We start from the raw sequence: 18567 nt of genomic DNA on the forward strand, positions 1-18567 counted from the left end.
ATGATGGGAGTGTGACTGGGGTCCGGGCACGAGGTAGCGGTGATGGCACTGAGCAGAGTCCGCCTGTTCCAGCCTCACGGGGAGGGCACCCTGCTGCTGCCCCAGGTAACGCCGGGACCCCCACTCCTCTCCCACGGGACCCCTTACCCGTGCCCCCCACGGCCCCCGACCCCTGGGTACCAGCATGTATCTGTGCTGCATCCCGCATCCCTGAGGGTCTCCATAGGCTCAGGGTCTTTGGGGTGCTCCCCTGCAGACCCCCGTGGTGAGCAGGGGTGGGTTTGGGGTTCCCTGTGCAGAGGGGCTCAGCAAAGGGTGGCTCCAGGAGCCCGTGGCAGTGTCTGGCTGTGGGACGAGGTGCGTGTGCTGGTGGAACATTTCTGGGGGGCTGTGATGGCTCCTCTGTCCGTGCAGGCATCCAGGCTGGTGGAGCTGCCCTACTCCTCCTTTGATGACGATGATGCTGACGACGATGGCCACTCACTGCCCAGGCTCTCGGCTGAGCAGGACCCTGGGGTGTGGTACCCCGGCCCCCCCAAAGTGAGCCCCTTCAGCCACTGCGTGCGCTACCTGGCCTTCCTCTGGAACCTCCTCTTCCTCCTGCTGGGGCTGCTGATCCTTGCTGTGGGGGTCTGGGGGCTGCTGGCCAAGAACCCCCTGCCCGGGGGGGAGCGTGGGGTGCCCCTGGGCTCGGACCCCATGCTGCTGTTTGTGCTGGCGGGGCTGGCGGCCAGCGCCGTGTCCCTGGCCGGCTGCCTGGGCACCTTCCGTGCCAGCCCCTGCCTGCTGCGCTTCTTCCTGGGTGCTGTGCTGGCTTTTGGGGGGCTGGAGCTGCTGGGGGGGCTCCTGCTGCTGCTGGCGCGGCGGCGGCTGCGGGACGTGCTGCGGGACCTCCTGCTCCTGTGCCTCCTGCGCTACCAGGAGGATCCCGACCTGCAGTTCCTGGTGGATGAGGTGCAGCGGAGCCTCCAGTGCTGCGGCCTCGAGTCCTACCGCGACTGGGAGAGCAACCTGTGAGTCGGGGCTGGGGGGGGGGGGGGGTACTGGGGGACCCCATCCCCACCACGGGGCTGGAAACTCTGTTGGGGGTGGGACCTCATGCTCGCCATAGGGCTGAAGAGCCCCCTGTTCCTTGCGGGGTCTGTGCTGGGGGTGCACATTTGGGGTGGTGTGAGTGAGCCCTGGGATGGTCCAGAAAAGAGAGGGATGAGCTGGAACCCATGGTTGGTGTCCAGCTCTGTGGCTGGGGGGAGTGGGAGCCCCCATCCCCACACCCCCAATGTGCGTGACCCCACATCTGTGTCCATCCCGCAGGTACTTCAACTGCAGCGCCCCAGGGGCGCAGGCGTGCGGTGTCCCGGCCTCCTGCTGCCAGGACCCGCTGGAGAACGGCTCCGTGCCCAACGCCCAGTGCGGGTTCGGGGTGCTGGGGCTGGCGGCGGCGGCGGCCGGGGCCGTGGTGCACCTGGGGGGCTGCGGGGCCGCGCTGGGCTCGTGGCTGCGGGGCCAGGCCGGGGCCATTGCCGCCGGTGCCACCGCCCTGGTGCTGGTGGAGGCCGTGGGAGCGCTCATGGCACTCAGGGTGCTCAGGGATATCACGGCTGTGAGGGTGTGGGAGTGAGGGCACCGGGGGGATTGGGATATGCAGGGGGCTGGTCTGGTCCCAAATAAACCTTGTCAAAATCCTGAACCCGTCTGTGTCTTGCCCGTGCCACCATCGCCAGCGGTGCAGCTGCTGAGGGTGTGCAGGGACATTGTGGAGTGAGGGGTGGGGATTTGGGGACATCTGGGCTGCTGGTCCAGCCCCAAATAAACCTCGTCACAATCCTGAACCCATCCACCTCCTGCCCATCCCACCGCAGGCCGTGGGGAGCCGCTTTCCCTCCCCCCTCAGCCCACAACACCGACTCCTGCGCTCGTTTGGGTTTAATGAGCATTTTTCTAAGCTGAGCCCCCCAGCATGGGCAGGGGGCCCTCAACCTACACAGCACTACACAGTAAGCCTGCCCAAATCCTAAATGATTCCGTACTGAGCCAGCTCGTGCAGCTCCAGGTGGCTGAAGGCTTCCCAGGGACAGATGACAGTGATGTCTGAGGAGAGAGAGGACAGAGGTTGTGGCAGCGTGACCCCCCCAGCCCCTGACCCCACACTGCCAAGGCGGGTGGGACTCCCATACCTGTTCCCAACCCCTCCATGCCTGGGATGTCGTCACCGAACCTGCAAGGAAAGAGGGGATGTCTGGCCTGACCCCCAGGAAGGCCCCCCCCCATCCCAGGGCCCTTCCCCACTCACCCCTGCACCCCCTTTTTGGGGGGTTTGCTCTTGAACTGCCTCGTCTGCCTCTGCTTGAACTTGGGGGGTCCCTTGCGAGGGGTGGCGGGACCCCCGGTCACCCTCGTGGCTGATTTGACCTCCAGCTTGGGGGGCTCCAGGCTCATGGCGGTGGGGGGCCGGCAGCCCCGGCTCACGGCGTTCCCTGCAGCTCCTCACACCCGCTGGAGGGAAATGGGGGACACCAGCTTCGCCTCCCCCCTGTGGCCCCGTTCCCACCCAGTCCCGGATCAGCTTTGCGGAGCCCCCTTCCCACAACGCTGACTCAGCCCAGCTCAGCCATTAATCCCCGAAGGCAGGGAAGGACATCCTGGGCGGCCCCAGAGCTGCTGCTGCTCCTTCATCCCCTGTCCCCCACCCCAGTGTGGATGTGACACCTGGGGACCCCTCAGGGCACTGCCAGGACCCCCCCATGGCTTGCCCTGGGGGCTGTACCGGGATGGGCAGCTGTGGGGTGGTGGGCACCCCGGGCTGGGATGGGGGAGCAGAGGACAGCCCGTGGCACCGGGAGCGGGAATTCTGCAGCAGGAGCCCGGCTCTGGCAGCGGTGTGAGGGATTCGGCCCCGCTGCAGAGCTGGGCATGGGCCTGGGAAGAAGGATCCAACCCTGGGAGCTGCTCCTGGATGCAGGAAAGAGCAACAAAGCAACCCCGTGTCCCATCCCAGCCCAGAGAGCCCTGACTCACACGGTCCCGCGGTTCCAGAGCTGCTCCCTCCGTCCGCTTCCCTCTGTCCCGCAGCCTGGAGATGCTCTGGGGCGCTTTTCGGGGAGGGAGTTTTATCCTGCCCGGGGGTAATAGGATTATTGACCTCCCTTCTTCCCCAGGGGGTAATCTGGTGTCCTTCCCCTGCTCTGGGCGGGGAGGAGGTGTCAGGATTAGTCCTGACTGTGCCGGGTGGGCACTGGATCCCACGTGAGGGGAATCCTCCCTCCTCTCCTGCGGGATCCCCATTCCCAAAGAGATTCCCCCAGTGTCCCCTGATCCCAGAGGGAGTGATGGGACCCCAATTCCAGTCTCCATTCTGGGTGGGGGTCCTGACTGGCCGGAGAGGGTCCAGCAACCCCTGTCCATGGCCGGAGTTGCTCCAAAGCTTCCCTAATCCAGCACTAAAGCAATTAAAAACGGAATAATCTCGGCACACTTTAATTGAACTTCAGCGCCTGCCACTAATTGCAATTAGTTGGGCTCCAACAAATAGGATTAAAGGGATCCAGGAGTGCTGTCCATGGAGAACCACCTACTTCCCTGGCAGAGAGCAGAGCCTGGCTGTTAATTGGGGTTCATTAGTGAGTGACACTCGAGGGCTTGGTGGCTTCTTGGGGACCTTGTCCCGGGATGATGTGGGGGGGTCTGTGTGGGTCTCACTGGCTGTGAGTCCCCCAGGATGGAGAGGGGGTTTGGGACAAGTTTAAGGTGGAGGCAGAAGGAAGTGAGGAAGAAAAGGTGCCTTGGAGAGCAGCCTGGCAGGATGTGACACCAGAGACAGTGTCCTGGACAGGAGGCTGCTGCTTCCCACGTGCTCGGGGCCACACGCTGTCCCCCCAAGCCCTCCTCACCACCAGGGCACGGCCAAGGTGCTGAAAATCCCCTCAAGGTGCTTAAATTCCAGCTGGGAGCACAGGAGGAGGAGGGCTGGGTGTGGAGGGCCACCCCAGCCTGCCCTTGGCAGGGATTTGCCACGCTGGGGAGGGCACAGCATCCAGCTCCCGGGAAATCCGGGGCTCAGGACGGGCCTGAGCCACCGCCTGTCCCCAAGGGCAGCTCCCTCCGAGATGGGAGGTGACCCGACCTCGCGTGACACCCCCGGGATCCCGTGCTCAGCACACAGTAAACACTATAAATAACCCAAGTCCAGATCCTGCCACCCCAGGAGTGTCCCCCACCAGTTTGGGGGGCCCAGGGGAGGCTCAGTCCTTCCTGGAGCGCAGCCTGATCTCCATCCTGAGGATCATTTTGATGTTCTCATCCTCCACGTGCTGCTCCACGGCTGCCAAGGCCTGGGCTCCGCCATCCCGGTGCCGCTCCAGCAGCTCCTCCACGTATCCCACCCAGACGCAGTTGGGGCAGCCGGTCCCGCAGCAGTGGGTGGGCGGGGGGGGCACCGGGGGGGCTGCAGAAGGGTCCCCCCTGTCGCCATCGGGGGTGTCTGGCCCACGGTCACTCCCCGGAGTGTCCGAGTGCTCCCGGAGGCCGCAGGTGGTCGCGGGGTGGGGGCGCGGGGTGGCCCCTCTGGGGCTGTTTGGGGGCTGCAGGGAACCAAGACCCCCGCGCTGATGCCAGTCTGGAGGGGACTGCTGCACCCCCAGCTCAGCCACAGGAACCCCCTGCTCCCAGCGTACCCCCACTCCCACCACTGTCACCCCCTCTCCAGCACCCCCAACTCCTGCCCCCCACCCCATCCCCTACACCCCCTTGTACCCCCCTCAGCCCCCCATCCCCCATGCACCCTTGTCTCCCCCAACTCCCCTCAATCCCCGTCCCCTCCCTGTACCCTCCTCTCCCCCACATCCCCCAAGCCCCCCCCATGACCCCCCGGTACCCCCTTGTCCCCCCGGCCTCGCTCACATCTCACGCCCAGCACCTCCCCGCCCCTCCCGCGGGCTCCCCCGTGTCCCCGCCGTCCCCACCACCCCGTGTCCCCCCGTGTCCCCCCCTGTCCCCCGGTGTCCCCGCTGTCCCCAGCATCCCGTGTCCCCCCGTGTCCCCGCCGTCCCCAGCACCCCGTGTCCCCCCGTGTCCCCCCGTGTCCCCCGGTGTCCCCGCCGTCCCCAGCACCCCGTGTCCCCCCGTGTCCCCCCCTGTCCCCCGGTGTCCCCGCTGTCCCCAGCACCCCGTGTCCCCCTGTGTCCCCCCGTGTCCCCCCGTGTCCCCCCCGTCCCCGCTGTCCCCGCTCACCCCCCGGCGCGCCCCCGCCAGCCCCCGCGCCCCCCGCAGCAGCATCCGGCCGCAGCGCCCCGGCCACGCCCCCTCCCCGAGTGACAGCTCTCCCAGCCAATAGCAGCCCGGCAGAGTCAGGAAGGCGGGAGTTGAGGGGCAGGAGGGACCAATAAGGAGCGGGGGCGGGGCCTGCAATCCGGAAGTGGCTGCGGAACGGCCACGTGAGGAGTGGCGGAACCATGGCCCGGGGACCGGGACCGGGACCGGGACCGGGACCGGGACAGGGACAGAAACAGAAACAGAAACAGGCCCGGGGACCGCGACAGAAACCGGGATCGGGACCGAAACAGGGGCAGAGATCGGGACAGGGACAGAAACAGGGCCGAGGACCGGGACCGGGACCAGGACAGGGACAGAAAGCGGGACCGAGATCGGAGCGCGGACCGGCCGTCCCTCTGCGCAGCAGGTCAGTGCCCGCGGGATCCAATCGGGATCGCTCCCGGTTTGGCACCTGGACCCACGCGGGGTCTCGGGGCGCGGGTGGGCCCTGGCGGGGGTCCCGTTCTCGGCGGCTGCGTCCTGATCTCCACCCGGGTCCCGGTGTCTCCCCGTGCTGACCCTGATGGCTCCCCATGCCTCGGTCCCGGTGCCCAGCCATGTCTGAGTTTCAGTTTCCCCCCCGTGCCCAAATCCCAGCGTCCTTCAGTGCCGGATCCCGGTGTCCCGTCGTGTCTGAGTCCCGGTGTCCCAGTGCCCGGCTCCAGGCATCCCTGGCTCCAGGTCCTGGTGCTTCCCTGGAGTGCTCTCGCTGTGCTCATTCCCCCAGGAAGGAGAAGAAGGACAACATGAAGCCCAAACACCCCGACGAGCAGGAGATCCCGTTCCGCCTGCGGGAGCTCATGCGGAGCCGCGAGGCCATGAAGCGCCCAGATCCCGGGAAGAGGCGGGCGGCAGGTGGGACACAGAGGTGGCCTGAGCAGGTGGCCAAGGGCCTGGCCCAGGAGCCCATGGCATGGCTGGATCCTGCCATGGGACATCGTCCTCCCTCCAGTGATGTCCCACCTGTGCTCTGCCAGCTGGAGGGACGCCCAGGGTGTCACCGCTGCAGAAATGTCACCCGTCTCTCCTAGAGAAGAAGCAGCAGCCGAAGTCCAAGGGTCCCAAGGCCCCGGGGGACATCCCCACGCCCAGGTTCCGGAGGGGCAAGGGGGAGTCGGAGCGTTCCTACATCTGCCGCATGGAGCAGGAGGTGCAGCGCGTCCTCTTCCTCGCGGAGAACCAGCTCCAGCGGGAGCCTGAGAAGGAGGCGACAGCTCCAGAGAAGTCCAGAAGGAAAAAACAGTGAGAGCAAAGCTTTGTGAGCTCGATGGGGCCAGCCCATGCCTGTGGCCTGTCCCCTTGCCCAGTTCTGCAGGGCAGGTTTGGCGTTGGCAGTGGCTGGAGGTGCAGGTGGGGGGCCTGTGGGACCCTTTTCCGTGGGGCCATCCCCATGGATCCCATCCTTGAATCTCTAGGAACAGAGCCACAGGCCTGCTTCACCCTCCTGGAGGAAAAGCTGTGGGATCTGGGGGTCCTGTGGGGTAGGGACTCATTCCTTGTTCCCCATCCATCCCTGAGCCCCAGCCATAACGTGGCTCTTCAGGTTTCAGAAAAAGAAGCTGGAAAAAGCTCGGAAGAAGAAGGAGGAGAAGAAGGAGGCCATGCTGGAGAAGAGCCTGTTCCAAGGTGGGGATGGAGCAGCGCTGAAGTGACCCCCAGCCCCGGGGGGCAGCACATGGAGGGGTGGGGGAGCTGGAGTGGTGCCTCCCAAGGGGCTCCCACTGACCCTGGCTCTGGCTTCACCCGCAGACAAGGTGCCGTTTGGAGAAGTGGTGACACAGCCACCCACCATCACCTCACAGCCCAGGGGACGGGGTCCTGCCAAGCAGGTGAGCTCTGGGGACAATGCTACCCACCCCTTGGGTACCTGGGAGGGCAGCGGTGGCCTCAGTGAGCCGGTGACAGCTCCTCAGAGCGCGGTCCTGGTGTCTCATCCTTCATCTCTCAGCTACCCCGTCTCTGCCCGCAGGCTGGACGGAAGCAGCTCCTCCTGACGGCTCGCCTGGGCCAGAGCCAGGCGTCCCTCGCGTCCCCCGTGTCCCCGGTGATGTCAGTGATGTCGATGGCTCGCCAGCGCATCCTGGAGGAGGAGCGGGCGCGCGTCATCCAGGCCTACAGGGACATCCAGAGGCGCAAACAGCTGGAGCGGGAGCGCGCCCAGGGGGGGCACAGGGTCCCACGCTGAGGGCCCTGGGACTCAAGGGGGACATTGCCCTGATGCTCCTGTGTCACTGCTGAGCCCTGGGGCTTCCCGCAGCCCCGCACTCCGCGGCTCAGCGCTGCAGTGGGGTCCCTGCGGTGCCACGGACCTGCTTGGAGTAAAAAGTGCCAGTGGGAGCCAGTGGTGTGAGCGTGTCTGGGCTCCCAGTTCCTTAGGGATTCCTTAGGGACGCTGCTGTGCTGGCAGATGGCAGTCCCAGGCACGTCGCTGTCCCCGTGGGCTGGCCCTGGCAGGGCTCTGGTGGGGGCAGGACCCTCATTCCTCAGCCGTGAGGAGACCCCAGTGCCTGGCCAGCTCAGTGCCCGGTGGGAGGAAAGTGAGGCAGTGCTGTGGACACGGAGCGTCCCACAGGACTCACCTGCACGGTGTCACTTGCCTTTGTTGTCACTATTGGTGACGCTGCTTGAGCCCCAGGGCTGCAGCCACACGCAGCCCTGCCCTTGGCATCACTGCCCGTGTCCCCGCCTGGCCCCGGTCACGGTGCCCCCGGTGCCGGCTGTGCTGCCACGTCCCCGCCGCTGCTCCCGCGCCACCCCCGGGCAGCCCCCGGCTCCGGGGAGGCTCCGGGGAGGCTCCGGGGCTGCTCCCGGCGCGGCGCAGCCGTGTCCGCCTCACCTGGCCGGACAAAGGCCCCGCTGTTCGCGGCCCCGCGCCGGCACAAAGCGTTCCCTGTTGGAGCGGGGCCGCCCCGCGCTGCGGCCGGCGCTGGCGGGGCCGGGGGGATCCGCGCTTCCGGAGGGGCCGGGCACGGCGGCTGAGCCGCTCCGCTGTCCCCCGCCAGGCCTGAGCGGGACAGGCTTTGCGCCTTGTTTTCCGTCCCCAGGGTGTGACCGCCGTGTCCCCGGGAAGGTGGAGGTGCCTGGGGGGGGGTCACGCTCTGTGCCATGCGTGCCGGGTGGGAGGGCGCGCTGTGGTGACAGCGGCCCTGGGGACACCGAGTGCCTGGTGCTGCTGGGCGATGTCCTCGCTGCCACCCGGCACCAGGTAAACACAGGTGACAGGTAAACACGGGTGACGCAGCACGGCCCGGGGGGCACGGCCACATCCTGCTGCAAACACCCGGCTCCCGCGGCCGTGTCCCCGGAGCCGGGAGCGCGGGCTTGTGCCAGCCAAGGGCACGGCAGGGACATGGCGAGTGCCACGCTCCCGCTGTGGGTCCCCTTGTGCGGACACCGCGCAGGGCACACGTGCCCACCGGCAGCCCCAGCGCCGCCATCCCGGCTCCGGCTCAAGGAGACCAGGTCACCCGCTGCCCCCACGGAGCCATTCCAGCCCTGAATAATTCATGGCACTGCTGGCCGCAGGCTTCCTGCCCGGAGGAGGAGGAATGGCTGCGGAGGGGAAGGCAATCCGGGCGGGAAAACCACCACGACCTTGGCACGTCCTCCGTGCTGTGCCACCTCCTGCCCGGCAGCCCATCTGCCCACGGGATCCCGGCCCAGCGGCCCCAGATGGGGGGGAGGGGGTGCCGAGGACCCTGCCCGGAGCCCTCCCAAGCTCCCTGTCACTCCCCTAAAGGAGGGAATGGGGCTGAGCCAGTGGGAGCAGCCGGTGGGATTGGGAGAACCTGGGACCCCCCACCACAGGCCAGCTGTGACAGCACCATAGGAAAATCCACCTTTATTGGGGTGACCTGAAAAATAGTGGGAAAAGGAAATTTGACAGAGAAAGCAGCGAGGAGGGCGAGGGGCCCAGCTCCCTCCCCACTCCCTGCAGGGGTCCCCGAGCCCCGAGGGGGGGAAGGCACCGAGAAGGCGGCCGGAGCTGTGGGGGGCCGGTCCCCAGCCCCAGCAAGGCACTGATCCCCTGGACCCCCAGCAGCCCCCCTCCCCCAGCAGTGGGGAAACAGAGGCACAGAAGGAGGCAGAGCTGGGGACAGCTTCGTGTCCCCTTGTGCCCTGCGGTGGGATGGGGCCACCTCGGCTCGGGGTCCCCAGGGCTGGTGGGGGTCAGTGCAGAGCCAGGGGCTCGGTGCTGAGGGTGCCCTGGGCCGGGTCCCGCTGGCTCCCCAGCTTCGGAGGGTCCATGGCCTGGGGGAGACGGGGTCTGTGCGTCACAAAGGCAGTGAGGTGACAGCTGGGGGTGTCCTCACGGGAGCCAGTCCTTGAGGCAGGGATGCGGGGTCCGGGCACAGCTGGTGGCTTGCGGGTGCCACGGCCAGGTGGGACGGGCAGGTGGGAGCGCTGGCTCTGGGACGGTGTCCAGGCATCCCATGGGTGGGATTCACATGTCAGGGTGGGACGAGGCCTGGTGAGCCCTCGGGAGCGGGACGGAGGGGCCGCGGCCGTGCCGGCGCTGTGGGAGCTGCGTCACGGGGGCTTCACCACCGGTTCCTGCTGTACGGGGACTGCACCTGCGGGCAGAGCGGGGTGGCACTGGGGTGGCAGCAGGACCACGGCACCCACACCAGGTGAGACGTGTACCCTGACCCAGCGGGGGGGGGCTCTGGGTGCTGGGCAGAGCCGTCGCCATGGCAGGGCCGGACTTTGCCCCCGCCGCAGGCACCGTTCACCCACCTGGCAGCTCCGGGTGTCCCTGGGGATGCTGGAGTGCCGGGCCTGTGCCGTGAAGGCGTCCTCGGCTCGGAGCGTGGAGCTGGCGCTGCCGGGCAAGGGGCTGGTGGAGGCGCGGGGCAGGATCACGTCATAGGGACCTTCGCTCTGAGGGACAGACACGGGGGTGTCCCAGCACCAGGAGCACCCCGGCCCCACGGGGTCCCGGGGGTGGAAGGTTCGGAGGGTCCCCACCCCGTTAAAGCAGCCATTGGGACACAGGGGTCATGGGAGCCCCCCACCCACACCCTGTCCCCCACCCCAGTTGCTCCAGTCAGAAGCCTGGCAGGATGTGGCCACCCCTGGTGTCACACTCACCGTCCCCTTGTGCATCAGAGCCATCTCGGTGGGCTGGTACACGCTGGTCAGCAGCTGCCCGTTGTAGCCGCTGTACGGGGACACCGGCTTCTTGGCTGCCAAGACATGGGGACAGTCACCACGGAGCCACTGCCACCCCACTGGGGCTCCCCGTGCCTCGTTAGCAGCTTTAACGAGCTGACTCAGCAGCTCCGTGCCTTTCCCGCGGGACACTCCTGTCCCCAGCGTTGGCATCGCAGCTGCCTGGCCATGGTTTGTTATTGTAGGGTCTCTCGGGTGCAGGTGCTGCTCAGGGGGACCCTCCCTCCCCCATGGGGCGCAGACACCTGGCGTGGCCGCCCACGATGCCCGTTGGGACCGTCACCACCCCGTGTTATTGCAGGGGCTCGTGGGCCCGGGGTGGAGGGGCAGGAGCCGCGGGCACCCCACGCCGGGGAGGGAGCTCCCTGCGGCTGCGGGGCTCAGCCCAAACTGGTACGCCCAGCCCGGCCAGTTCTCGGAAGCCACAACAGCAGCAGGCGCCAGTGCCGGGCAGGTCACTGCCAGACGTCTCGTCACCCACCCACCGCTGCCATCCCCGGTGGGGACATCCCCCAGGGTCCCCAAGAGGGTCCTTGGAGCCCACTGGCAGCCCTGCCATGGGGTGAGAGGGTCCCTGGTGGGCCCTGGCACCTACCGAAGGACGGCTCATCCATGGAGAAGGCCTTGTTCTCCACGAACATGCTCTGCGACTTCTGCTCCTTGAGGATGGTCTCGTAGCCCACGCCACGTGTGGGGTAGCCATCATCCTCAAAGGCCTGCTCGGGGCTGCGCCGTGTCACGTGTGTCACCTCGGGGATGATGTAGAGCAGGAGGAAGGTGCTGGCGTTGCAGACCAGTGCAATGGCCAGCGTGGGGTCATCCCAGCCGGGCTTGTGGCCAGCACGCTGGTTCCCATACAGGTACATGATGGTCCACACCAGCCAGATGGCCATGGAGAGGCCGGTGGTGGCCAGGATGAAGGCGCCGTGCTTGCGCCAGCGGCCGTAGTGGCCACAGAGGGCCGGCCAGGCTGTGCTGAAGGCGGCCACCAGCAGGGCCATGACATAGATGAGGGCCATGACGAAGTCAGCATCCGCCAGCTGGCAGGGGGCCGGGGGGCCGCCCTCGTGCCGCGCCACCGTGATGATGAGCCACTCGGCGTTGATGATGACCTCGACCGAGGCGAGGGACAGGGCCACCGCCAGCGTCACCCAGCCCCGTGGGGCCCGGTTGCGCCGTGCCAGGAAGTTGAGGGCCACGGCGTGCGCCAGCAGGCAGGAGAAGCAGATGCCGAAGAGGACGCCGAAGAGGAAGCGGCGGGAGGTGCAGGTGGAGAAATCTTGCCCCACGATGAAGTCGAAGGTCAGGCAGAAGAGCCCGAAGGTGCCCAGAAGGAAGAAGACCTGAGTGGCCACCAGGCTCTTCTTCTGCTGGTCCTGCACGAAGGGCAGGCTGGCCACCAGGACGATGGTGAGCACGAAGGTGGTCACCACGCCGAGGCTGGCCACTGCCTCCACCCCGATGCCCCAGCCCGCCGAGAGGTCGCAGAGGTTGTAGTAGAGGGAGGAGAGGTCGTGGCCGCAGCCCGAGGGCGGCGTGGACTGCGTGGTGGCCGTGGGGAGCAGGGCCAGCAGCACGGCCGTGGTGCCCATCCTGCACCGTGGCATCCAGGGACCCTGCGGGACACGGTGGGGTCAGGGCACAGGGACTGGGGATGTGGATCAGCTCCCGGCTCAGAGCATCCCTGCCCATGGTCCCCACTGTGCATCCCAGGGTGAGCAGTGGGGTCCTGGGGAGCTCTGCTCTGCTGGCACAGCTGAGCTCACCCAGCATGGCCAGGGAGCCCCCGGTGGGACCAGGCAGCCACGTGTCCCCATCGGATCCTTGGCTGGAGGTTGGTGGCAGCTGAGGAGGGGCTCAGCCCCTCTGTGCCCCATATGATCCCTCCCAACATGGGAATTCTCTGGGGCCATCCCGATCCCTTCCTCCAGTGTCAGGAGCAGCACCGTGCCTGCTGGCTTCCCAGGAACATCAAATGTGGGCTCAGACCAGATGGCAGAGGTGATGCTGGGGGGCAGGGCTGTCCCCTTGCCTTGTCCCTGTGTGCCACCACGTTCCTCTTTCCACTTCTCCCATCCCACTTCCCTCCGCTGGTTCTGGGCGCTGGCCCAGTGCAGGTCGCGTGTCCAGCTCGCTGGCACGTAGGCAGCCGCAGCCTGGCACGGCACAGCACGGCACAGCATGGCACGGCATGGGGGTCCCAGTCCCTGTCCCCACCGCTGCCACCCCATTCCTGCCACCCACGGTGGGCACGGGGAAGAGGAGGCAGCGAGGAAGCTGCAGCCTCACTGCTGGGGGAGGAAACCAGGAGGAGACCCCGGCAAGGAGATGCCGGGCCGGGAACCCCGGTCCCCCGAGGGGCACCCCGAACCGGGCACCCCCCGGCCCCACGCTGGGACGGAGTCCGCGTGCCCGCGGGTTCCAGCAGCTCCGCCGCCTCCGGTTCCCACCGCGTGCCCCAGCCCGGTTTCCCCCCCACCTCCAGCCCGGTACCCCCGCACGCTCCGCCCGGTTTCCCCCGCGCCCCCGGCCGCTGCACCCGCGTCCCCAGCCCTGCTCCTCCTGCATCCCCCGCCCGGTCCCGCCGCACTCCCGTCCCGCTCCCCTGCCCCTCCCGCCGGTTCCCCCCGTCCGCTCCTCCCGCACCCTCATCCCGCACCGTTCCGGTGCTTCCCGGCGCTCCCGCCAGGTCCTGGCCCCGAAACTCCGCCGGAGCCGCCCACAACGCTCCGGCCGGAGGAGCTGCGGGGGCGGACGGCTCTCGGTCCCGGTCCCGGTCTCTTCCTGTCGGCGTTGCCGGTGTCCCCCCCCCCCCGCCACCCAGCCCCGCTCACCGGCCGCAGCCCCCGGTGCCCGGCGCTCCGCTCCCCCCGTGCCGTGCCGAGCCGAGCCAGCCCCGGTGCCGCCGCACCGTGCGCCTGCCAGTCCCGGCCCCTCCCCGAGGTGCGGCTCAGCCCCGAGAGCGCGATCGGGGCCGGCCGGGACCTGCCCCGCCGCACCGGGCGGGGGCACCGCGGTCCCACACCGGCGGGGGTCCCGCACCGGGGCACGGAGGGGGCTGGTGGGGGGCGGAGCAGGGCCGAGCCCACCTGGCCATCAGTCTGATGAGTCTGTGGGGCCTCAGCCACCAATGTGATGAGTCTGGGGGGGCTTCAGCCTGGCTCTGCCGAGCGCTGCTCCCCGGGAAAGACTCTCCGGGGACAAGGGACGGAGCGGGGGGGCTGCCCTGGGGCATGGACGGGGCTGGGGGGAGCAGACCCTGCACTGGGGGGTTAAGCAGGGGGGAGCCCACCTGGCCATCACTGTGATGAGTCTGGGGGTCTCAGCCTGGCCCTGCTGAGTGCTGCACATCAGGAAAGACCCTCAGGGGACAAGGGATGGAGCAGTGGGAGCTGTGTCGCGGGATCTTCCACCTCTGGCGAGCTCGGGGGGCCGGGAGTGGGGCTCCACAGGCGGCCCCACCGTGTAAGGATACACCGGCCTGGAGGGGCCTCCCGGAGGAATGTCAGCTGATGGATAAAGCCGGAGCCCTTGGCAGGGCAGCAGGACCCAGAAAACCCCAGAAAAGCCCCAGAAAAGCCCTTTCGGCAGAGGGCTGGAGGCCAGGGCAGCCCCAGCACAGGGCACTGACACGGCTCAGTGGTCCCTGTTCCGACGGGGGTGGCTGCAACCCTGGCGTTGGGATGGGCACCCCACAATCACCCCATTCATCCCTGGGGATGGGGAAAAGCCCTGGGAGAGTTGGGGCAGCCCGGGGGCCCCGCCAGTCCTGGGAGAGGTTTCCAGGCAGGCACTGCTATTTCGGGAGGGTGAAGCAAGAGGGTGAAGGATGCAGAGGAAAGTTCAACGTGCCTCCGGCGGGGCCTGCCCCAGTCCAGACCGGGATGAAAACAATCCGGGGAGAAAGGGCAGCAGAGCCTCCGGTGGAAGGACCGGCTCCCACCGGAACCGGCGGCACCCGTGGCACAAGGACCGGCACCCGCCGGAGCCCACGGCGTGTCCAGCTCAGAGCTGCGCCACTGCCACCCTCCCGCCCTCTTCCTAAAGATCACTTGGCTTTGGGATGGTGTTCGGGGTTGGATCATCCCTGCCCTCGAACGGGGCAGGGCAGTGCAGGCGAGGGGCTCTGCAGCGGCTCTCGTGCCTCAGTTTCCCCAGGGGTTTGGAGCGCAGGCTCCGGGAAAGGCTCAGCCTTGGATAAGCGGTGCCGGGAGCGGAGGCCGCTTGTCCTGCCGCCCCCACACCGCAGCCCGGCCTCTCCGCCGGCTGCTTCCTTCCGCCGGAGGGTTTCCCGGCTGCTGACTCAGCACGAGACCCCCGTGACCCCCCGTGGGGCCACCGGCAGGCGTCCGTCCCGCCGAGGCTGCCCCGTGGCCGCACAGCGTTTGCCTTTGCGTCCCCCTCCTTGGCGGGTGAGCTCCTCATCCCCTTCCCCTGGGAACCCCCACATTCCCCACGGCCGGCGGTTTCAGCCCCCTTCCCATGGAGACCCTCATGTTCCACCCATTGTGGGCGTCTTCTGCTCCCCCCTCCCGCAGGGACCCTGCCCAGGTTTCCAGCCCCCACTGCTTGCTCCTGGGGTTTTTATAGGTCCTACAGAAAGACCCCAAGAGGCTGTGGGGTCACTGGGGGTTGATGCCCACCATGTGCTGCCCTCGGTTTCCTCTCGGGGCGGTGGATCCCCGGCCCTGACCGTCCGGCACGGGCAGAGCCCGATCGCAGCTCCCGGTGCTCTGGGTGGGCTTGGAACCGCGATCCCAGTGGTGGAACTGGGCAGAACTGGTCCTTCCAGCACAGAGGCCACACTGAGGGGCTGGGATGAGGCTCAGCACCGGGACCTGGACCCTGGCCAGGCTCTATCCGAAAACATCAGCACGCCGGGCGCATTTTTTCCAGGCTTACCTTTCCTGGGGAGCCGCAGGGACGGGCGGCTGGCACGGCTGGCACGGTGGCAAGGCTGGCTGAACCCCGTCTCCGCGGCGGCTCCCCTCGGCAAGACGAGAGCCGAGGGTCCCTGCTGCCCTCCCAGAGCCTTCCGCCGCCCCGGCCGGGGCTCGGAGCCGTTCCCAGCGGAGCCCCTCGCGCCAGCGGACGCCGTCAGCACATTTCCACCTCCTTTGCCAAGTAAATACGCACCGGTTGGCACAGGGGGGCCGGTGGCAATCGGGGGGGCCGGTGGCAATCCCGGAGCTCCCGCCGAGGGTTCCCGAGGCAGCCGAGCCCCCCGGCCCGCGGCCCCTCAGCCCCTGCCCGCGGTCGGGTTAATAACTAATCCCTTCCCGGTCCTGCTCTCCTCACGTGCCAGAATTAATGGAGCGAGAACCTCCCAGGTACCCCCCGCGCCACCGGCTCGGGCTTTAACCCTGTCCCCCGGTAGGGATCCGGCCTGGGATGAGGTGACATCCCCGGCGGGGTCTGCCCACCCGACTGCGGGGGCAGGGTGGGTCCGTGAGTGGGTCAGCCCCACACCCTGGGGGCAAGGGCTGCGCCCCATCCCCGCCCGGTGTGGGCACAGCCAGGGCTCGGGGGTGGGCAGGGGGTCTGGTGCGGTTTGGGGGTGTCTCTGTGCCCTGCCAGGAGCCAGCTGAGGTCCTGATCCCCCCCCCCGGGCACCCCCTGGGTCTGTCCTGCCCCTTCTCGGGAATCCGAGCGGAAAGGCTGGACGGTTTTGGGGGATTATGCTAAGGACCTTACGGGGAATTAGGGTGGCGGCAGGGCTGGTTTGGGGGGCTGGGGGTGCCCGCTCCCTGCCCCCGGCAGTGCCAGCTCCGCAGTGTCCCATCCCTGCCCTCTGCTGGCAGCTGGGGACAGGCTGGCACGGCTCGGCCGCCCCTCCAGTGTCACAGCGGTTTGGCACTGGTGTAACTGGGAGGGCAGCACTGGGTGCACCCGCAGCAGGGGGGGCATCGCGACCCCCTCCCCTGCCGCGGGTGCCCGGGGGGCTGCACCCTTGTGCTGGGGCGGGGGGGCTGCAGCCTGGCTGCTGCTGCCTGTGGGATTAACGGGTGGGGGCCAGGAGCTGGGATCTTACCAAGAGTCCAAACCCCACTACCGGGGACACCAGACCCTGGGGGTGCTCCCTCTGGCACCCCCGGGCAGCCGGGCAGAGGCACGGGGGTGGGCAGGACAGAGACACCTTGTACCAGAGCTGCTGGTGCAGGGTGCCCCCGTTCCAGCCGCCCGCAGGGAACTGGACCCAGGCAGTTTTGGTCTCAGCATGGCAGTTTATGGAGTGGCATCCAGCAGGCACCACGTCCGTGTCAGGGCTCACAGGAGCTCACTTGTGCCCTCCACCCCTCACCATGGCAGCCCCTCGGTGCCACTGAGCTGGAGCACGTCCTGGATGAGTTCCCTGGCTGAGTTCCAGAGCTGCGTGAGGGGCTGAGCGTGGGCGGGGCTGAGCTGCCCATCCCGGGCTGCTGCTGCCAGGCAGGCACCACGATATCCCCAAATGAGTGTCCGGGCACAACCACCTCCTCCTGCCACCACCACCAGCATTAACCCTGCCTCCGTGGAGGGTGGGTGTCCCCACGGCAAGGTCTCCCCAGGCCCCGGTGCGATGCGTGGGGCTGGGTGGGTAGCGGGACTGCCAGCCGGGCGCTGCCCCGGCTCAGAGCGCGGTGCTGCCCAGCAGCTTCAGTGGTTTCAGGGCCGGGGGTGGGAAGTGGCCACTGCCACGGCAGGGGCCGTGCCGGGGGTGCCCCCGCAGCACCTCGCCCACCGTGCGGCGGAAGGTCTGGCTGACGAAGCAGTAGAGGAAGAAGTTGAGGGAGGTGTTGAGCATGGCCACCATGTTGGCGATGTCCAAGGCCAGGTGCACGCGCCAGTCCCTCCTGACCGAGGCCACGTAGAGGTGGCACATCATGACGACGGTCCGGGGAGCCCAGAGCACGATGAAGACGGTGGTGACGGCCAGCAGCAGGGCCGTGGTCTTGCCGCCCCCCGCGCGCCTCCGCTGCTTCAGCTTGCGGATGATGATGGAGTTGGTGGCCAGGAAGATGCTGCAGGGCAGGAAGTAGATGGTGACGCAGTGCAGCCACTTGAGCACCGTGTCCAGCGCCGTGGGGGGGTCGGCGTCACGCCACATGTCCAGCCACCAGTAGAAGGGGATGCCGGTGGCCAGCGCCGCGGCGAAGACGGCCGCGATGATCTTGCGGGTGCGCCGTGGGTAGGACACGGTGCGGTAGCGCAGCGGGTGGCACAGGGCCACGTAGCGGTCCACGGTCAGCAGGACGGTGACCCAGGTGGAGGCGTGGTTGGCCGTGAACTCCAGCACGTTGACGGTGTGGATGAAGGCGCTGGGCACCGCCCGCGCCAGGATGGCCGTCTGCAGGATGAAGCCCACAAAGATGATGAAGACCTGGGTGAGGATGTCGGAGGTGGTCAGGGCCAGCAGGTACCAGTACGACGACTTCTTGGTCCTGGTGGCCAGGCGGGACAGGGCCACGGCAGTCAGGATGTTCACTGGAGGGAGGGGAGCGATGGGAGGAGGTGAGAGCTGGGGGCTCACAGCCCCCCCACGCAGCACGCAGGACCCCGAGGGTGCCCAGGCCCTGGCTGGGGGGAGCTATAAATACCCCGGTGCCGTGGGGATTTGCTGGGCTGATTAATCTCTTCCGTGTGTCAGCCCAAGCAATGCAAATACCATCTGTCCCCGTGGCGGTGGCACCTGCCCTGGGGCCGGGCAGCACAGCTGAGCACTGGGGCCGGGCAGCACAGCTGAGCACTGGGGCCAGACCTGAGGCTGGGGGGAAGCAGGTGGGGACCCTCCATCCCAAGGACTTTTCTCCCCAGCCCCCCCTGCCCCCTCAGCCCCCTCACCTGGCAGCCCCAGCCCCAGCAGGACGCTGTAATACACGATGGGGACGATGCCGACCAGGCAGGGTGACCGCTCCAGCTCTGGCTCCGGCTGTGCCCACGACATCGCTGTGCTGTTGGGCACTGGGACCGTCATCTTCCCCCACGGATCGGCTGCAAGGAGAGACAGGGAGCACCAGGGGGATGAGGGTCCTGATGGAACCTGGGTGGGAGGCCAGCCATGAGATGCCACTGAGGGCTTGGGGAGAGGGACTGTCACCCAGGTGT

At 68.1% G+C, this 18567-nt stretch overlaps 6 protein-coding genes across 11 annotated transcripts; 2 read left to right on the plus strand and 4 right to left on the minus strand.

The window, feature by feature from the left end:
• Nucleotides 1-11: 11 nt before the first annotated feature.
• On the plus strand, nt 12-1690 carry TSPAN10 (tetraspanin 10). Its single transcript, XM_069032344.1, has 3 exons — nt 12-105; nt 415-1013; nt 1315-1690. Exons 1-3 carry the CDS (start codon nt 43-45, stop codon nt 1619-1621), a joined length of 969 nt encoding a protein of 322 aa, XP_068888445.1. The 5' UTR covers nt 12-42; the 3' UTR covers nt 1622-1690.
• Nucleotides 1691-1702: 12 nt separating this feature from the next.
• Nucleotides 1703-3106, minus strand: PDE6G (phosphodiesterase 6G). Its single transcript, XM_069032349.1, has 4 exons — nt 3019-3106; nt 2294-2496; nt 2178-2218; nt 1703-2091 (listed from the first exon to the last, which is right to left on the minus strand). The coding sequence occupies exons 2-4, from the start codon at nt 2437-2439 to the stop codon at nt 2015-2017; spliced, it is 264 nt and encodes an 87-aa protein (XP_068888450.1). The 5' UTR covers nt 2440-2496; nt 3019-3106; the 3' UTR covers nt 1703-2014.
• OXLD1 (oxidoreductase like domain containing 1) lies at nt 3029-5286 on the minus strand. Of its 2 annotated transcripts, XM_069032348.1 has the most exons (3): nt 5230-5286; nt 4218-4580; nt 3029-3115 (listed from the first exon to the last, which is right to left on the minus strand). In XM_069032348.1, exons 1-2 carry the CDS (start codon nt 5272-5274, stop codon nt 4242-4244), a joined length of 384 nt encoding a protein of 127 aa, XP_068888449.1. In that variant the 5' UTR covers nt 5275-5286; the 3' UTR covers nt 3029-3115; nt 4218-4241. The 2 variants fall into 2 exon arrangements, with proteins under 2 accessions (XP_068888449.1, XP_068888448.1); XM_069032347.1 differs by lacking the exon at nt 3029-3115 and having other exon boundaries at nt 3462-4580.
• A 32-nt stretch (nt 5287-5318) lies between these two features.
• Nucleotides 5319-7917, plus strand: CCDC137 (coiled-coil domain containing 137). The gene is made up of 6 exons (XM_069032345.1): nt 5319-5677; nt 6038-6165; nt 6342-6552; nt 6854-6936; nt 7060-7139; nt 7280-7917. The coding sequence occupies exons 1-6, from the start codon at nt 5451-5453 to the stop codon at nt 7493-7495; spliced, it is 945 nt and encodes a 314-aa protein (XP_068888446.1). The 5' UTR covers nt 5319-5450; the 3' UTR covers nt 7496-7917.
• A 1219-nt stretch (nt 7918-9136) lies between these two features.
• On the minus strand, nt 9137-15465 carry GPRC5C (G protein-coupled receptor class C group 5 member C). Of its 5 annotated transcripts, none has more exons than XM_069032341.1 (5): nt 15385-15465; nt 11078-12098; nt 10402-10496; nt 10048-10191; nt 9137-9884 (listed from the first exon to the last, which is right to left on the minus strand). In XM_069032341.1, exons 2-5 carry the CDS (start codon nt 12087-12089, stop codon nt 9852-9854), a joined length of 1284 nt encoding a protein of 427 aa, XP_068888442.1. In that variant the 5' UTR covers nt 12090-12098; nt 15385-15465; the 3' UTR covers nt 9137-9851. The 5 variants fall into 5 exon arrangements, with proteins under 5 accessions (XP_068888442.1, XP_068888441.1, XP_068888443.1 ...); XM_069032340.1 differs by lacking the exon at nt 15385-15465 and adding an exon at nt 15126-15339; XM_069032342.1 differs by lacking the exon at nt 15385-15465 and adding an exon at nt 13317-13404.
• Nucleotides 15466-17092: 1627 nt separating this feature from the next.
• Nucleotides 17093-18567, minus strand: GPR142 (G protein-coupled receptor 142). Its single transcript, XM_069032551.1, has 2 exons — nt 18304-18567; nt 17093-17946 (listed from the first exon to the last, which is right to left on the minus strand). The coding sequence occupies exons 1-2, from the start codon at nt 18434-18436 to the stop codon at nt 17093-17095; spliced, it is 987 nt and encodes a 328-aa protein (XP_068888652.1). The 5' UTR covers nt 18437-18567.

Source organism: Aphelocoma coerulescens, chromosome 18 (assembly GCF_041296385.1).
Source record: "Aphelocoma coerulescens isolate FSJ_1873_10779 chromosome 18, UR_Acoe_1.0, whole genome shotgun sequence".
Lineage (NCBI taxonomy): Eukaryota > Metazoa > Chordata > Aves > Passeriformes > Corvidae > Aphelocoma > Aphelocoma coerulescens.

What these genes read in the sequence shown, in the direction of transcription:
- CCDC137 (XM_069032345.1), top strand. Translation starts at nt 5,451, where the DNA reads ATGGCCCGGGGACCGGGACCGGGACCGGGACCGGGACCGGGACAGGGA. An exon ending in GCCGTCCCTCTGCGCAGCAG is followed by an intron (nt 5,678 to 6,037) that starts GTCAGTGCCCGC and finishes TCATTCCCCCAG; the next exon opens with GAAGGAGAAGAAGGACAACA. An exon ending in CGGGAAGAGGCGGGCGGCAG is followed by an intron (nt 6,166 to 6,341) that starts GTGGGACACAGA and finishes CGTCTCTCCTAG; the next exon opens with AGAAGAAGCAGCAGCCGAAG.
- GPRC5C (XM_069032343.1), bottom strand. Translation starts at nt 12,713, where the DNA reads ATGGGGTGGCAGCGGTGGGGACAGGGACTGGGACCCCCATGCCGTGCC. An exon ending in CATGGATGAGCCGTCCTTCG is followed by an intron (nt 10,497 to 11,077) that starts GTAGGTGCCAGG and finishes ATGTCTTGGCAG; the next exon opens with CCAAGAAGCCGGTGTCCCCG. An exon ending in GGGACACCCGGAGCTGCCAG is followed by an intron (nt 9,885 to 10,047) that starts GTGGGTGAACGG and finishes CTCTGCCCGCAG; the next exon opens with GTGCAGTCCCCGTACAGCAG.
- OXLD1 (XM_069032348.1), bottom strand. Translation starts at nt 5,274, where the DNA reads ATGCTGCTGCGGGGGGCGCGGGGGCTGGCGGGGGCGCGCCGGGGG. An exon ending in TGGCGGGGGCGCGCCGGGGG is followed by an intron (nt 4,581 to 5,229) that starts GTGAGCGGGGAC and finishes GGTTCCCTGCAG; the next exon opens with CCCCCAAACAGCCCCAGAGG.
- TSPAN10 (XM_069032344.1), top strand. Translation starts at nt 43, where the DNA reads ATGGCACTGAGCAGAGTCCGCCTGTTCCAGCCTCACGGGGAGGGCACC. An exon ending in GCACCCTGCTGCTGCCCCAG is followed by an intron (nt 106 to 414) that starts GTAACGCCGGGA and finishes CTGTCCGTGCAG; the next exon opens with GCATCCAGGCTGGTGGAGCT. An exon ending in CGCGACTGGGAGAGCAACCT is followed by an intron (nt 1,014 to 1,314) that starts GTGAGTCGGGGC and finishes TCCATCCCGCAG; the next exon opens with GTACTTCAACTGCAGCGCCC.
- PDE6G (XM_069032349.1), bottom strand. Translation starts at nt 2,439, where the DNA reads ATGAGCCTGGAGCCCCCCAAGCTGGAGGTCAAATCAGCCACGAGGGTG. An exon ending in CCCAAAAAGGGGGTGCAGGG is followed by an intron (nt 2,219 to 2,293) that starts GTGAGTGGGGAA and finishes CTTTCCTTGCAG; the next exon opens with GTTCGGTGACGACATCCCAG. An exon ending in CATGGAGGGGTTGGGAACAG is followed by an intron (nt 2,092 to 2,177) that starts GTATGGGAGTCC and finishes CTCTCTCCTCAG; the next exon opens with ACATCACTGTCATCTGTCCC.
- GPR142 (XM_069032551.1), bottom strand. Translation starts at nt 18,436, where the DNA reads ATGACGGTCCCAGTGCCCAACAGCACAGCGATGTCGTGGGCACAGCCG. An exon ending in GCTGGGGCTGGGGCTGCCAG is followed by an intron (nt 17,947 to 18,303) that starts GTGAGGGGGCTG and finishes CCCTCCCTCCAG; the next exon opens with TGAACATCCTGACTGCCGTG.